General features: G+C 39.6%; 1 protein-coding gene across 3 annotated transcripts; it reads left to right on the top strand.

The window, feature by feature from the left end:
- Nucleotides 1–1,345: 1,345 nt before the first annotated feature.
- Nucleotides 1,346–15,076, top strand: LOC109968094 (interleukin-1 receptor type 1-like). 3 transcript variants are annotated; one of them, XM_020614113.1, is made up of 11 exons: nt 1,368–1,515; nt 5,637–5,847; nt 7,813–7,981; nt 9,169–9,331; nt 9,419–9,490; nt 10,557–10,683; nt 11,033–11,172; nt 11,408–11,554; nt 11,787–11,951; nt 12,561–12,767; nt 13,995–15,076. In XM_020614113.1, exons 1-11 carry the CDS (start codon nt 1,449–1,451, stop codon nt 14,186–14,188), a joined length of 1,662 nt encoding a protein of 553 aa, XP_020469769.1. In that variant the 5' UTR covers nt 1,368–1,448; the 3' UTR covers nt 14,189–15,076. The 3 variants fall into 3 exon arrangements, with proteins under 3 accessions (XP_020469770.1, XP_020469769.1, XP_020469772.1); XM_020614114.1 differs by lacking the exon at nt 5,637–5,847 and having other exon boundaries at nt 1,346–1,515; XM_020614116.1 differs by lacking the exon at nt 12,561–12,767.
- Nucleotides 15,077–15,281: the final 205 nt, after the last annotated feature.

Raw genomic sequence — 15,281 nt, forward strand, 5'->3', positions numbered from 1 at the left:
AACGTGTCGTTCTAACTTGAAGTCTTTTGACTTAAAAGGTTGAATTAATTAACAACTGAAAGCTCACACAACTCATTAAGTTCATAAATAAACAAAACTAGAGTATTTGCAGAGTTCCCAGTATGCACTGTTTGGAGTTGTCTAGAAACTTTTTTTGCAGTTCAAAGAAAATATTCATAATAGAAACAAGTATCTTTAAGTCAAGTCATGGTTGTTTCTTTCAATAATTATGAGAACAATGTGAACCATGATCAAAGTTAGTGCTGAATTCAGTCCCTACCCATGTACACTTAGGATTTAGTGAGGTCACTGGGAGCAGCTTAACATACCGTCTTTGTACTGACACTGGCACAAAGTGGCTCAAATGAGAGCAAGTTCATCATGTTAAATGCAGAACTGTGGCTCATTTTCTTAGTTTGAAGAGTTATAACTGAGACAAACTTTACACAACTGGCCACCTTTATTGTGTTAAAAAGGATATTTAAAGAATTACCAAGACAAGACGTTTATACAACAAGCCTTTCTAATTAAGCCGACTTTCATTTTTAAGTTCAAACAACTTCTGTACCACAACAGTCCAATAAATTAACCAATCTAAACCCACCAAACAACTGCAAGAGTTTACACAGTGTGCAATATTTGATGAAGATAACATTTTGTTTTAAGGCAAACCATTCACTCATCGTTTTAAGTTGAAGCAACAAGTTATAGTTTAGAGTTCGGGTTCAACATGTATTTGATTAAACCTCAGAGCATTAGTGTGTTCAGCAGTTTCATTACAGTGACTGGAAGTGTCTCTATGATACACGGATATTCTCAGTGGCTTTACATTGTTTTGTGGGTTGCCACTTTACATTAAAACTGGTTTGCCTGGTTGAAACAGAAAAAGACTGCCTTGACTGATGAGCATTCAAGGCAGAAAAACCTTATTAGAGCTGATAACTACCAAGGTCGTGACATGCAGAAAAATGAAACACATTCAGTCCTAAGCTGAAAAAATGTAGAAAAAAACAAACAAACAAAAAACCATCAACTTGACTTGGTTTTTTCACCTCTCATCCAAGAGGCTTCATCAGTTCTGCCCGACTGCCATTGACCAAGAGATATTTATCCTCGTTGGTGGTGTTTCAATCCTTTGATGGTGAACACCACCAATGGGGATAAATATTTCTTGGTTCATTAAGTTAGAGAGACAAAGCAAGCCTCTTCAAATGTCTGACCTTTTCCAAATAGAGACCAATCAGTGGAACTTCCTGGGACTTCACTGGGAGTGTTTCAGCCCTGCCTTCCTTATACAAGCAGAACAAAGTGCATTTCTCACTTCCCCTTACTGGAACCTGTTCCGAGTCAGAGACCCATCAGGAAATTTGTCAAGAGAACTTATTTATGTGTGTGCACATGAGCCATGACTGAGAAATGTAACCTGTTCAATCCCACAGACAAGAATCATGGTAGCGGCAGGCTGGGTCTGCCTGTTGGCTGCGCTGCTGTCTCTGGATTTTTCTGTGGCACACAGTGAGTATTGATCATAACAATTCTTCTGAACACTTTACAGACTGAGAAATGCTTCTGCTGGTGGTAATAATTCCCAAAACTAGACTCTGGCTGGTTTATAGGAAATGTATAATACAAAGTTTTTGTCCAGTGGTTAACCTGAATTATTTGCTGACTCTTAGGTCTGAGCATTTTCAGAATAAACATGGCCGCCTGTGGAAAAACATTCTCTTGAACCCTTGGAGGGTAAAAAATGTAATTATACACAGGTGAAGTTGAAAACCATGAATTGTTTTAAGACAGGGACATATTTATGGCACATTCGTTAATCATGGAAATTACATTGCATTACGTTACAGCATTACTTTTCCTGTGTATAGCCTGCTAAGCAGGAACTTGAGAAGCATTAAGAACCTCTTTCAAAAGGGACTTACTACAAATGGCAGTTTTATATTTCTTGAAAACTGCAGGGATAATAAAAAGAACATAAAATGATCTACTAACAAAAAATATACACAATGGGCTTGTCTAGTCCAAGTTATTGACGATACAGTGTATGTTCATATTATACTGTATATACAGATAGGCCATTAAAAACACATCCTGCATAGTAAATCTGTTGAGACTGTATTTTAGGATTTTTTAAAATCTTTTGTTTTTTTCCTGTAAAAAGCAGGAAGACTACTCAAAGACTGGGACATCATATTTCTTAGGATTTCAGGTGCAAAACAAAACCCACACATCTCAGGTTGTCATTATACATATGCAGAAAGAGGTTATCACAGGATTTGCTCACCACTCTTAAATTCTGCAGTTAATTTGGGATGGAGTTGACCAACTATACCTTAATTTGATATAAACACACTCCATTCTTCTTAATGATAGCGCTCTGGTTTGTGCAACGTTAACTTTATAGAAACTCTCAAACAAAAGGCCTCCCCCCACCCCCCCACTCACATGGGCTATCTGAAAAATCAGTTTCTCAATGAGTGCGGATGTTACACATCTTAACGGGTAGCAAAAAGCAAGCCTCATGTACAACCTCCGTTTCCATTCTAAAATGTTTTTTTAAAGATGTCAAGCTGCAGACTTTGAAAGGTCAGTGGGCTCTTTCAGCATCACAAGTAGGTCAAAGCATTTGATGTTTGGTGTTTGGTGGTTATGTCTCCAGGAAGTTCCTTACCTAACAGAAATTAGCATTGTGTTAAAAAGGAAATTACTGACTCATTGTGAAATTACACAGTTGAAGCCAGCTTTGTATAAGTTGTATAAGTTATAAAAATCTGTGAAGGTGCTAAGGGTTTTCTTTGGAAAACAGATACAGTAGCTAAGGGCAGCTAGGTCAAGTTTTCTTTCTGTGAGCAAAGAGAGAACTTTTTGCTCAAATAATATGCAGAATGAGGAGGATGGTATATTTTTAAGTGTCCTGTTAGAGCATCCAATGACTTGCTGACTTCAGTGACATACTGTATTAAAGAAATTAAATTAACAATCAAAGAAAAACACTGCAGTGGCAAGCTTTGCATTCCAAAAAACAAAAACAAATAACAAACAAACAAAAACAGTAAATAAGAAAACATCTCCTGAAAAGGATAGTATAAATTTGGTGTTTTAAAATGAAGTTACTTGTTTTTGTATATGGGCCTAGATTTTCAGGTAGACGTGAAACATCTGATCAACAGGAAATTAACTGGCTACAATTTATAAACTTGATTAATTATGCTAAAATAATAAAAGATGTTTCGATGCCTCACTTCAACATGAGCACATGCGAGACTCCCCAAATGACGCCTCATGAGGTCACATGCGTAACGGTGATGTGTCGTGCCAGCTTTGAATACAGGGCGGGGTTATCAAACTCTCACCATGCTTATACATAGGCTTAGTCCCTCTGCACTTCATGGGTTTTTTCAGAGGAGGAGAGTTTTTGCTTGCGTTATTGCTATAGTTTCATTGATTGACAACCAGGGAGAGTGAGGTTTAGGTAGGATTAGCATAAGGTTAGATAAACTGCCATACAGTTATACACTCACATTGGCACATAGACATTCAAACACTCTCCATATGGAATTACATACTTACATACACATACACACTTATATATTAAGTACACATACAGAAAAGTGTAAAGTGAATGTGAAAACATAAAAAAGTGTTTGTGTGATAGTCTGTGTGGTGAGTGTTTGAGAGAGTGAGGAAAGGAGAGATAGGGAGAATAGAGGCAGGGCCACCTAAAAGAGCAAGATCATATGTGTGGGAGCACTTTGACCTTATTACCCCAAAAAAGGTCAAGTGTCTGATCTGTGCTCAAGAACTGGCCTTTAACAACAACACTTCGTCAGTGCTGAGGCACCTGTGATCAAGACTCCCATAGACTACACCCAATCCGGCTGCTCCTGCTGCAACTGGAGTAACTGGACAAGGTATGCCTATGACAGCTGGCATGTATGTTTACTAAAAAGACTGACCAATAATAAAAATTGGTAATATAAAAAACAACAATGATACTTCTTAAAAAGTTATGTGTGCATACTCATTCACATTTCCTGATTTAAAGGGCAACAAGCTGAACTGGATGAGGCCTTGGTAGATATGACTGTGCAGGACTGCCAGCCATTTATGTAGTGGAGGATAAAGGCTTTAAAGCCTTTGTTAACAAGCTTGACCCAACATGTGTCCTGCCCACAAGACAAGCAATGAGAGTCATGGTGGAGACAAAATATAAAAAAGCCAAAGCAGAGCTGGCAAAGACTGTGGTGGTCAGCTTGACAACAGAAATGTGGACATCTGTGAATATGGACGCATCACCTGTCATTACATAAATGAGTAACTGAAGCTGTCATCTATCCTGTTAGGTTACTAAATTCCCCCAAGGAAATTCTAATTGATGAATGGGGCCTTAAAAACAAGATCCACTGTCTCATCACTACAATGCCACAAATATGTTTACTTGTGCTAAGTTTTCAGGCTATGCAATGTACCTTGTTTTGCCCATAGTTTAAATTTGGTGGTTAAAAATCTGGTGTTGCACTGGAGGCAACAGCAGAACTTGCAGATATCTGCACAAGAGCTAGAAAAGTAGTTTCTTTTTTAAAACCAGCACAAGGGCCAAGGAGAAGTACAGGAACAACTGGAGAAACCTCCTTTAAATAAAAATCTTATCCCCCTTGCATAGGCCTTGCAACACAGTTGCTTCATATTGATTCAGTGGCTCAGAAAGCATCAGTTTCTCCATCACTAGCATTCACACATGTGGAGATGAAGCCCCCGAGCCAGCAACAGCTGCCCGTTCATTGTTAATGAGAACCGGACATTGTCGCTCATTGCGTCCTGTGGTGCGATACAAAGCCAACAGGAGCCCGGGTCCTAAAGCTCAGCTTTATGCAAATGTGCTGTGACGAGTTCAGCGACAGCGGGCAAGAGCCAAACCATACCAACTAGGTGAAGGCAGTAAACTTAAGTAAACAATCTGAGTATTTCTTCCACAACTTTATTTATATTGCACATTTCATACACAGAGGTCATTCAAAGTGGTTGATGGAGGCAAGGAAGAACAGTAACAGCATTAAAAACAACAAGCATTAAGACATTTAAGATATATCTTCATTAATCCTTTTAAACCTTTTATCACTGGTTAAATCAAGCTGTAACATTTGAGCTTATGCAGTAATAGCAGGCTTGTGTTTCCATTTCTCCCAATTCTGCATGAATGCAGTGTTACAATAGCTATGTGTGCAGCAGTGTCACCACTGTTTCCAGGGTTGGCTGTAAGAGGTCATGCTGTAGGGCTTCACCATTTCAGAGTTGGACATAGGGATGGAACAGATTTTACTGTGCTATCGAACAATAATTTCATGGGTAGTGAATGTTGTTACTCTTAACAGTCTTTTGAGATGGTTATACCTCGTGTTTTTATCATACACAATGTTGCATAATGCCCATCCTCTGATCTACTGTTACACTTTAGGGAAATGTTCTAATTCAAAAGTTATAAGACAAACCATTAATTTATTTCTTTATAATTGTTTTCTACACTCTTTTTCATTTACTCCAGAAATTCTATTGGTGGTCTTTTAATGTTCAATTTTCACCCTGGCATTGAATGACAAATGCCTGGTCTCCTTCTGCACTGTCACATCCAGACCACAGTGGGGCAACAGAAACCTACCATGTGAGTGTGGGGCGCCTGTTTTTGCTGAGGTGCCCTCTTGCTGATACTCACACGAGTGTGACCTGGAGCAGAGAGCGGTGGCAAAACATGAGCCTGCCCCCTGGAGTGGAAGTCAGGGAGGGCTTACTGTGGTTTCTACCTGTGCAGACTTCTCATAATGGAACATACACCTGTGAAAAAAGGTAGAGAAATGCCTGTATGCCTAAGTAGGTTTGACTGAATCTGATTGTGACTGCACAAACAGCTCAAAAGTGACCATATGAAGTAGGCTATTTTCATCTCTTCAGAATGCCAGATGGTCTAAGGCAATGTGAAATATGGTATTTTAAATAAATAACCTTTATATCAACTTTATAGGACATATAGTTTTATTTAACCTTGTGCATGTGCAGTTTATGTACACAGTAAAAGAATAGAGGGCAGCATTGTAACAAGTTTATGGAGAGAAAAGAGATAGTATAGGGCCCAGTAAGGCCTGTGGAATTGTCTCAGAGTTGACCCTGAGCCTTGACAGCTATTTAGCTTTTTTTTCAAATATTTTAGTTGTAGAAATCTGCTCCAGAACTTGTCAAAGCCTCCTGTGACCCAGACTCATTGAACAGCAATGGCAGCAGTGCAGAGAAATTAGCTTCTAAAAGGTTTTGAGTGGGATTGACCTGTCTAACAGTCAGAGATTTTATGTTTTTTCTGCTTGATCAGTAAGTTTTGTTCCATTCTCATTTATTGTAATTCCATAAGGACAAATATTTGAGAGTGGTAGAGGATAGTAGAGCAGAGTGGAGCAGGGAGAGGGAGTGCTGGGTGGATTTGGAGTTTCATGTTAGTGCTATTTTAAGTTACATACTGAAACTTTTAATGATTTAATGTTAAATTATGTCAAGGGAGATCCAAAATCATACAAACATGCTAAAAACAAAAGGAACAAAAGCAAAGATGAACGAAAAGAGCTGCCATGTGCATTGCAGCAATGAAATCAAATGAATCAGGCCCTGCTTTGCCCAGCTGTTAGTTCAAATCAAATCAAATCAAATTTTATTTGTATAGCGCCAAATCACAACAAAAGTCACCTCAGGACACTTTACAGAGTAAGGTCTAGACCTTACTGTTATCAATATTATTACATAGGGAAAACCCAACAAATCCCCCTTGAGCAGCACTTGGCGACAGTGGGGAGGAAAAACTCCCTTTAACGGAAGAAACCTCCGACAGACCCCGGCTCTTGGTGGACGGCCTTCTGCCTCGACCGGTTGGGGTGAGTGGATAGAGGAGAGACAAAAGAAGAAAAGCAACATGACACAACAATCAAACACTGATCAGGTTGATGTGGCTGGTGACTGCTTGTCAGAGACGTAGAGCTCCAGGGCCAGGGCAACCTGCAGAAAGGTACAGGGAGAGAGAGAGAGAGGACACACTACGGGAGAGAGGAGACACAAAGTTAGTGATGTGTAATGGTGGCATATAGAAGCATAGGGAGAGAGAGGAGAGGGGAGGAGAGGAGAGCAGGAGGGGAGGGGAAAGAAACTCAGAGCATCATGGGGCCCCCCAGCAGCCTAGGCCTATAGCAGCATAACTAAGGGAAGGCTCAGGGTCAGTTCTGGCATGTAATCCCCCCTAAACCTACACATGAATTTTTATTTTTACTCATATGTTTATGTATGAGTTAAACAAATGATTTACGGTAGAACGAGCTGATTACTGAGCGTTAGCTAAACACGTTACAACTACAGCTCTGTCTTCTATGAAATGCACAGGCATCCGGATGATTTCCATTGGACTGTTGGACTAAAAGCAGAGGCGTATTTTCCAGCATGTTCAACTGTTCCTTCAAAATCTATTTTAGTGTTTTCTTCCCTTTCATGCACCTTACCTTTTGTACAACTAAAATATTTGAAAAAAAGTTACATACTATAGTTTTAACAGTAGAATGACAGAGTTGTCTGTAATTATCCTTTCCTTCTCAAAACTCTTTTTTCCCAATAATTTCTCAGGAAACAGTTTATAAGAATAATAATGGCTTAAAAAATAAATTAATGAAAACACAAACACACAAATGAAAATGTAAAATCACCTAGAGTCACACAGTATAAGGTCATATTTTAGTTGGATTTGCCTTTTCTGCAGCTCAGCATTCATCTCCTTCTTTTTAGGGATAAGACTGGATTATGGAGAGTCAAGTTAGGCGTGTCAGTGTCCAGTGGAGAGTGTCCTGAGCCACCTCAGAATAAATCCATCACCAAGGGAGTCAGTGGAGCGCTTCCCTGCCAACAGCCAGAGATTTTCAAACTGAATACCACAAGGAGCATACAATGGATGAAGGTAAAACAGCACCATGATGTTCATGTGCAGAATTTTTTGCATGTATGTGTCTTTCTCCTCTGTTGTGCTTTATCATGACACAGAATACAGAGTAGCACCATGCTGTGACTGTGGTCACTTGTGCAGTTTAATATAAACCCTGCCATGGGAAAAGAGCCCAATGAAAAGCCAAGTGGACAGAGACAATCATTAAAATCATAGGAAGGGCCTGCTGCAGATACTGCATAAACCTAGGCCAGTTTATAATGTTCATTTTGCAGGGGTGTGTATTTATTCCATAACCCTGATTTGTTTGTTGGTGATTTATGCATGTCCTGTGCACTGTTTGATCAGTGCAGCACTGCCCCCTACTGTACACATCAGGAATGTGTGATTGTGTGAAGGTTGAAGAAAACATCTGCTCCAGCTGCTGCTAATGTTACCACTGAGTGCTATTTGTGTTGTTGCTGCAGATAAACATCTGTGTCTGGGAGCAGGCCCATATAATGGTACAAATTATCCATTCTACCAAACCACTCCCTGTCAACACTGGACTGTATACAGCATCAGAAAACAGAGCCTATAGCATTTAGTTTGAGTTTAAGTTCTTCAAGAAATCTCTCTTTCTCACAATTGAAATAGAGCACAGTCTTATACAAAATTTAAAAAAAAACAAAACAATAAATAGGTGAACATTTTATTTGTTTATTAAAACACAATATTTGTTAACTGGTTCAACTTCTCCTGTGAACCTTATTTTATATTATTACTGTACAGTGCTTTACTATATTGTCATCTGATATCTGTTTATACACCAACATCTACTTATGGGCATCCACAGGAGGCATTACAGTTATTTACAAATACCTTAATAAACACATACAGTATCTTCTTACAATGACATTATAATGGTTTATAAATAATTTACTAAATGTGGATATACTGCTTATTAATGCTAAATAGAAAGATGAAAAAAGTGTTACCAGCTTATCCTGATTTAAATAAAATTTTTATATTCTATTTTTGTTTTATTTTACTATTGGTTAACCTTTTAAAACTTTCCACTAGGTTCAGTTTAAAGTAATTAATTTTGTTGTTGTTGGCTTTTAATCTGTTGCCTTGTGCAAGGCACTTTGAAAAGTGCTCTATAAATAAAGTTTGTAGTTATTATTGTGCTGTAAATAATCACAGTCTGTGTTTCTGTGCAGGACTGTCGCCTAGTGAAGCCCATCTCAGTGGATAAGAATGGTATCATGAGGCTGCCACCAGTCTCAGAGATGGATGCTGGGAAATACACTTGCCTGGTACATATTAACTTGAATGGCAGGAATTACACAGCTGCACGCAGCATCCAGCTGACTATTGACAATGGTAGGTTCTATAGGTCACTTTAGCCTGAAGTGTTATCAGATTGAATCTCTAATGAAGAATCATTTATGATTCATTTTGTGTCTTTAGCCCTTACAAACACAGTGCGTGCAGAGCCCGAGCTGGTGTACCCTCAAGAGGAAGTGGTCATGGTTAAAGTGGGCAAGTAGCACTTTGTCACAAATTATTACCAGTGACACACACAAACAGTATGTTGGGCAGGCTTGAGTTTAGTATACAATGCATCATCACCTGCGAGCATGCCTTTCATATTCAAACCTCTCAACCAGGGGTGCCCACACTTTTTTGCCTTGCGAGATACTTTTCAAATGACCAAGTCAAAATGATCAACCTACACTAAAAATACTATGCGCGCGCACGCACACACACACACACACACACACACACACAATATATGTATGAATGAGTGTCGTAGTTTTTTATGAACGGTCTGAAAGTGCCACATTTCCCTTCTTCGGAATAGTGATGGTACATTGGTAGATCAATTAAACGCACTTCGAATATAACGTCATGAAAAAAAAAGTCCTCTCATTTTCGGTACGTTTCCAGTTTCTTACTTGATTGCCTCCCCCACTCATTTTATACCCTTTAATTCGAAGGCTGACAAGGTAGTTCGCTCACTGGAGTTTTGCAGTAGCTCGTACGGTTGACTGTGCATGTTTGGTGACTCGTGTGTCAGAAAAGACAAGACCTCAGACTGGCTGCCCTGCATGTCAATCAAGTAGCAAATGCCATAGGGAGGATGGATGATAGGCTATATATAAATATCACTTTCTGCTTTTCTCGTTAGGGGTCGCCACAGCGAGTCGTCACACTGGCCATTCGCATGTTAACATTTGGCACGTGTTTTACGCTGGATACATCTAATTTATTTTTGAATGGCACGCGATCTACCAACACTACCTTTGTGATCGACATATTGGGCACCCCTGCTCTCAACCATCAATTGTGTCTATCAACAAAAATCCTTTCAAAATTGCAGTTTGCAGTTGGGCCTGAATTTGTCAGAAGTCAACCCTTCAGATTTAAAGGCTCTAACAAATGATGGACTTTTTCAGACCTTGTTTTCAGATGTTTTCATTGGACTAATTTCTGTAACAATTAACTGTGACATTGAAGAATTTTCCATCACAGTGACAATCTTATCACAACATCAGGACATGTAGAGTGACAGTTGCTTTCTTTTTTAATTTCACTTGATGACCAGGTATTGGAGTGAAGCTCAGGTGTTTAGCCTACATAGGCTTCAGTGAGGATGATTTCTTTAACATGTACTGGACTATTAACGAGACAATTGTGGAGGACCATGAGGAACTCAACGACTCCTGGGAATAGTGAGTTTCTGCTTCCTGTCATGCTGTTTCAGCCTGTTCCTGATCATGGAAATGGGTGTTAACTAAACAAATTCATCACATTAACAGTTCTTGGAAAAGGAATCTGATATTGGTTTATTTATCAGAAGTGCTCGACATTAGGGTAAAAGTCAGTAAACAGCATTTCTCAGCCATTAAAGAAGTCTGACAATCAGCCCTTGATATTTTATATTTGTTGCTAAATATTGCAAATGCAGCTTTTAAACAAAACAGAATAAAAACACAATATTATTGCTTGATATATTAACTGCCTGCTGCAGTATTGCATTGACAGACTGATGGATTGAATGACTGGTTCTTTTTCTGTTAGTATTCACACAAACGGAAGGGTGTTTGGTCTGTCCACTCTGTCCATCTCTAAAGTCCGTCGCTGGTTCTTGAATGTCCCCATTCATTGCTATATAAGCAGCACAGTCAAAGCAAGTCAAGGCTTGGTGTGGCTTCAAGAAGGTACTCTAATCTTTTTTTCTGCTCTCTCTTTTTATTTTATAACAAACTACCTTTGTGTTGTGACAACCAAATAAGTTGCCTAGAAAATTGCCTAGTGCTAGTTGCCTAAAAAGGGTCCCACAGGATAGATCATTCCTAAAAATCTTTGAAAAGTACTTGTTTATTCTAATTTTGTTTCTAAGTTTACAAGTCTCAAGCTACAGATTTGAATTTGTCTGTCTCTTCCTCTCTCCAGATGACCACAGTGCCATCTACACCACTGTAGCTCTCTGCCTCACTGCCTCCTTGGCTATTCTTGCCCTGGCTCCTGCCTTCCTCCTGTTTAGAGTAGATCTGGTGTTGGCTTACAGGAAACTGTCAAGACACTTTTCCAAAAAACAAGGTCAGAGTTTTATCTGTAGGAGGTACGCTATTCCGTGTAATCAAATGTCAGGTATTGCTAGGAATTCTCGTTTGCTTTAGTGACAAAACTGAAACTTGTTTGCCAGTCAGCCGACTGAGAACAGGTGTCAGCATTTTGGAATAAATACTCAACAAATTCAACAGCAAACATAACCAGAAAGATTTAAAGAGACAGATTACAGATTATGGTGACAGTGCTGTCTCCTCCACAGCTCCGGATGGTAAGCTCTATGACGGCTACGTCAGCTTCCTCCATCCCAACAGCATGAGTAATGCTGAGACAGCAGACTTTGCTCTGCAGATCCTGCCTGAGGAGCTGGAGAAAAAACATGGTTACACTCTATACATCAGAGGACGGGATGACTGCCCCGGAGAAGGTCAGAAACTGACACCTGGTTTATATTTAAAGGTGAAATAGAGGTACCTTGTGGAGTGTACTTGGAAACACAGTCATGTTTACATTTAAGCATCCCTGTGGTCTGATTATGGGTGGTGACTACATTGCCTTATAAACTTTTTGCATATACATAGTTGACATGTTCATCTTCTACTTTGTGTTGGCTCCCATGCACTACATGGTTGCATTACAGATCACTGCAGTTAGCTGAGTTAACAATATACAACTAAATGTGCCAAACAGTGGATATCATTGTTGCTCAGGATATTCCACAGGCCCTAGAAGATGTCTTCTTGTAAGCTGGGTGAACTGGTTTTTAACACTGACAAAATAAATGAAGTTGATGTGCTGTTTAATTCCACACATTGCTTATTGTGAAATTAAAACAATTGGATGTCTAGAACTGGAAAAAATGGCTGCCTTGAAGAAGTTTGCCTAAAATCTTATATTATACCTTGAAAATAGTCATTTGTAGTTTAAACACAGAGAGTTTGTAGGCCATGGGTTTCAGGAAGTCAGTCACTGGATAACACAAAGACATATCTAGCCTTTATCACTTGTTTCGTTTCCTATGTTTGATCTCTTACAGCGATGCATGATGTCATTGCTGCTACAGTGCGCCAGTGTCGCAGACTGATAATCATACTGTCAAGACAGGAAATAGCCTCCACTGATGGCAAAACAGAAGAAGTGTTGTCCTTATATGGTGACCAAAACCAGCTATGCTATGAGCACAGAGTTGGCCTTTACGACTCACTGACCCAAACCGACCCTCGTGTGATTCTGGTGGAAATCGGTGAGGATAGATTCTGAGAGTCTTCATGTAGTAAATGGCTGTTCATGAACTCCCTAGAAGTTGTTAAGTGAACTTTCATCAGTGTCCCATAAATGAATGTGAACTTCCAGTCAACAAGGAAAAATTACCTGAGAGCTCACAGAAAGGTTTTGTTTACAATAAGGTTTAATATAGTAGCTTATAGCTGCAATGTGGATCCCATATGGGTCAGAGCAACTCTCCAAAAGGATGGAAGCACTGCATTCACTCCCTAGCCACCCTTGTCCATCTTTAGTTGGTGGTCACTCTTACCAGTCTGATAGCTGACAGCAAATCAAGACTAGGGTGGTAGTTATAGCTTAGCAACAATGGTTTTTAAACCAGAAGTCATGTACTATATGGAGGGGCACTGTAATCATCTGCAGTATGCTTTATTCATTTTACAGAATCTTTTACCTATTTTTAACTGTATGCCACACAGAGAATGTGCATGCAGTATACTGATTGCCTAGAAACTTCTCAGAGCCAAGAAATACTGTGGTTTTCTAACTGCTTCCCCCTAGTGGTTAAGGCGCAGCGCTTTCACCGCTGCAGCGGAGGTTCAAATCAGGGTTGCGTCAGGAAGGGCATCCGGCATAAAACACATGCCAAATGTCAACATGCGAATCATCAGTGTGACGATTCGCTGTGGCGACCCCTAAATGGGAAAATGTTGAAAGTGACATTCATTCATATTCTAACTGCTTCCCCAGCTGCAGGCACAGAAGCAGGTGCAGTTACATTAACATACATTGAGGTGGGAACAAAAAGGAAGACAGATATCAGATCTCCACAGCAAACATGAAGAACATGACAGTCTAGCTGCAAGAAGGTGGAATTAAATAGTGGGAAAAGTAATGAAGAAACTGGGAACAGGCCTGTGAGTGGGCAGGGAAGGTCTAGGGAAATGAGAGGACAGGGTGAAGGCAGTGGCAGAACAAACATAACTGAGGCTGGAATTATGACTTGCCAAGATGGGAAAGTGGTTTCCCAAAATTTTTTAAACTATTCCTTTAAGAATAGTGTCCTGGTAATGGGCCACACCAGCTGCAAACCTGGGTAGAAATGTTCGAGCTTGTTACACTACAACCAAAATCTCAAAGGGCCAGGAGTGACACTAAGATGCTATATGTTTTTTTTTCTAAATATTTTTGAATATTTGATCAAATAAAATGTGAACACATTTAACACTGTATTCTACTCTACCAGATGGCCCTGTGGATTACAGCCACCTGCCAGAGTCTCTTCGCTATATCAAGAGGAAACAAGGAGCTCTGAAATGGAAGCAAACCTCTCTTGGAACCAACAAACTCACCAAATGGTGCTCAAACAGAAACTTCTGGAAGAATCTGCAGTACTACATGCCCCCAGTACCTGCAGGAATATGCCAGACTATTATCTAAATCAAGTGAAAATTTTTAATTTATCCTAAAGTTTTACAGATGGGATCTGACTCAGATGTTTTATTTCTACATCAGGATCTTTAGGCCTGTTTCCTGGAAAAACTTTTGCTTTTACATGTGAGCAGTATCCTTAAAACATATTGCACACTCATGTCTGTTGCAGGTACTGTAAACAAATGAGACCGGTTGCCTTGCTTAGTGGACGTCTACACAGTGACTTTCACACTGTATGCAATTAGACTGCGAAAGATATCTGGATTTCTTCTTGGAACAAAACAGGAACACTTTAGAAATAATATGGCTTTGTTCCCCAGATTACAGACTATCCTTCGCCCTCACCTTTTTGTTCTCACCTTTTTGCTCTCTAAAACAAAGGGGTTTAACACCAGATTGCAGTATAATATTTCTTCCCCATGATGTGGAAATAACAATGGTTCAGAAAAAGCTAGAAAACCTTCCAAGAGCAGCTTAACTCTATTAGTTAGATAATGACAGGAACAATTGTGAAGCAAAGCTATTCATATAGTCATGGTGCAGAAAACATTGATGAAGATCAGTGCACTTTGTTGTTTTTTTCTCTTTTCACTCTAGTAGAAAACATAATGCATTCAGTGTTTCCAGCATCCATCCATCATATACTGTTCATCCTGTAGAGGGTTGCAGTAGGACTGGAGCCAATCCCAGCTGACACTGGGCAAGATGGTGCACATAGGACAGCTCGTCGATAAAGCACCGGCAGAGACATACAGAGATGCAACCACTCTCATTCACACCTATGGGAACTTTAGTCACCAGTCAAACTAACCTGCACGTCGTTAGACTCTGGGAGGAAGCCAGAGTACACAGACAAAACTGGGCACAGGGAGAACATGCAAACTCTACACAGAAAGGCTTAATTGTAAACAATTGTCCTGTAAATAAACAGTAAACTACTGGCAGCAGGGTTGCCAGTAGTTTACTGTTTTTTCTACAGTTTACCTACTGTTATCTATTTTACAGTATACTACTGTAATAATGTCATGTACTGAATTACAGTAGATTTCTGTATATTCTTGATTTTACAGTAAACTACTGGCAGCAGGGTTGCCAGTAG

The sequence above is a fragment of the Monopterus albus genome, unplaced genomic scaffold (assembly GCF_001952655.1).
Source record: "Monopterus albus unplaced genomic scaffold, M_albus_1.0 scaffold142.1, whole genome shotgun sequence".
In the NCBI taxonomy this organism is placed as follows: domain Eukaryota; kingdom Metazoa; phylum Chordata; class Actinopteri; order Synbranchiformes; family Synbranchidae; genus Monopterus; species Monopterus albus.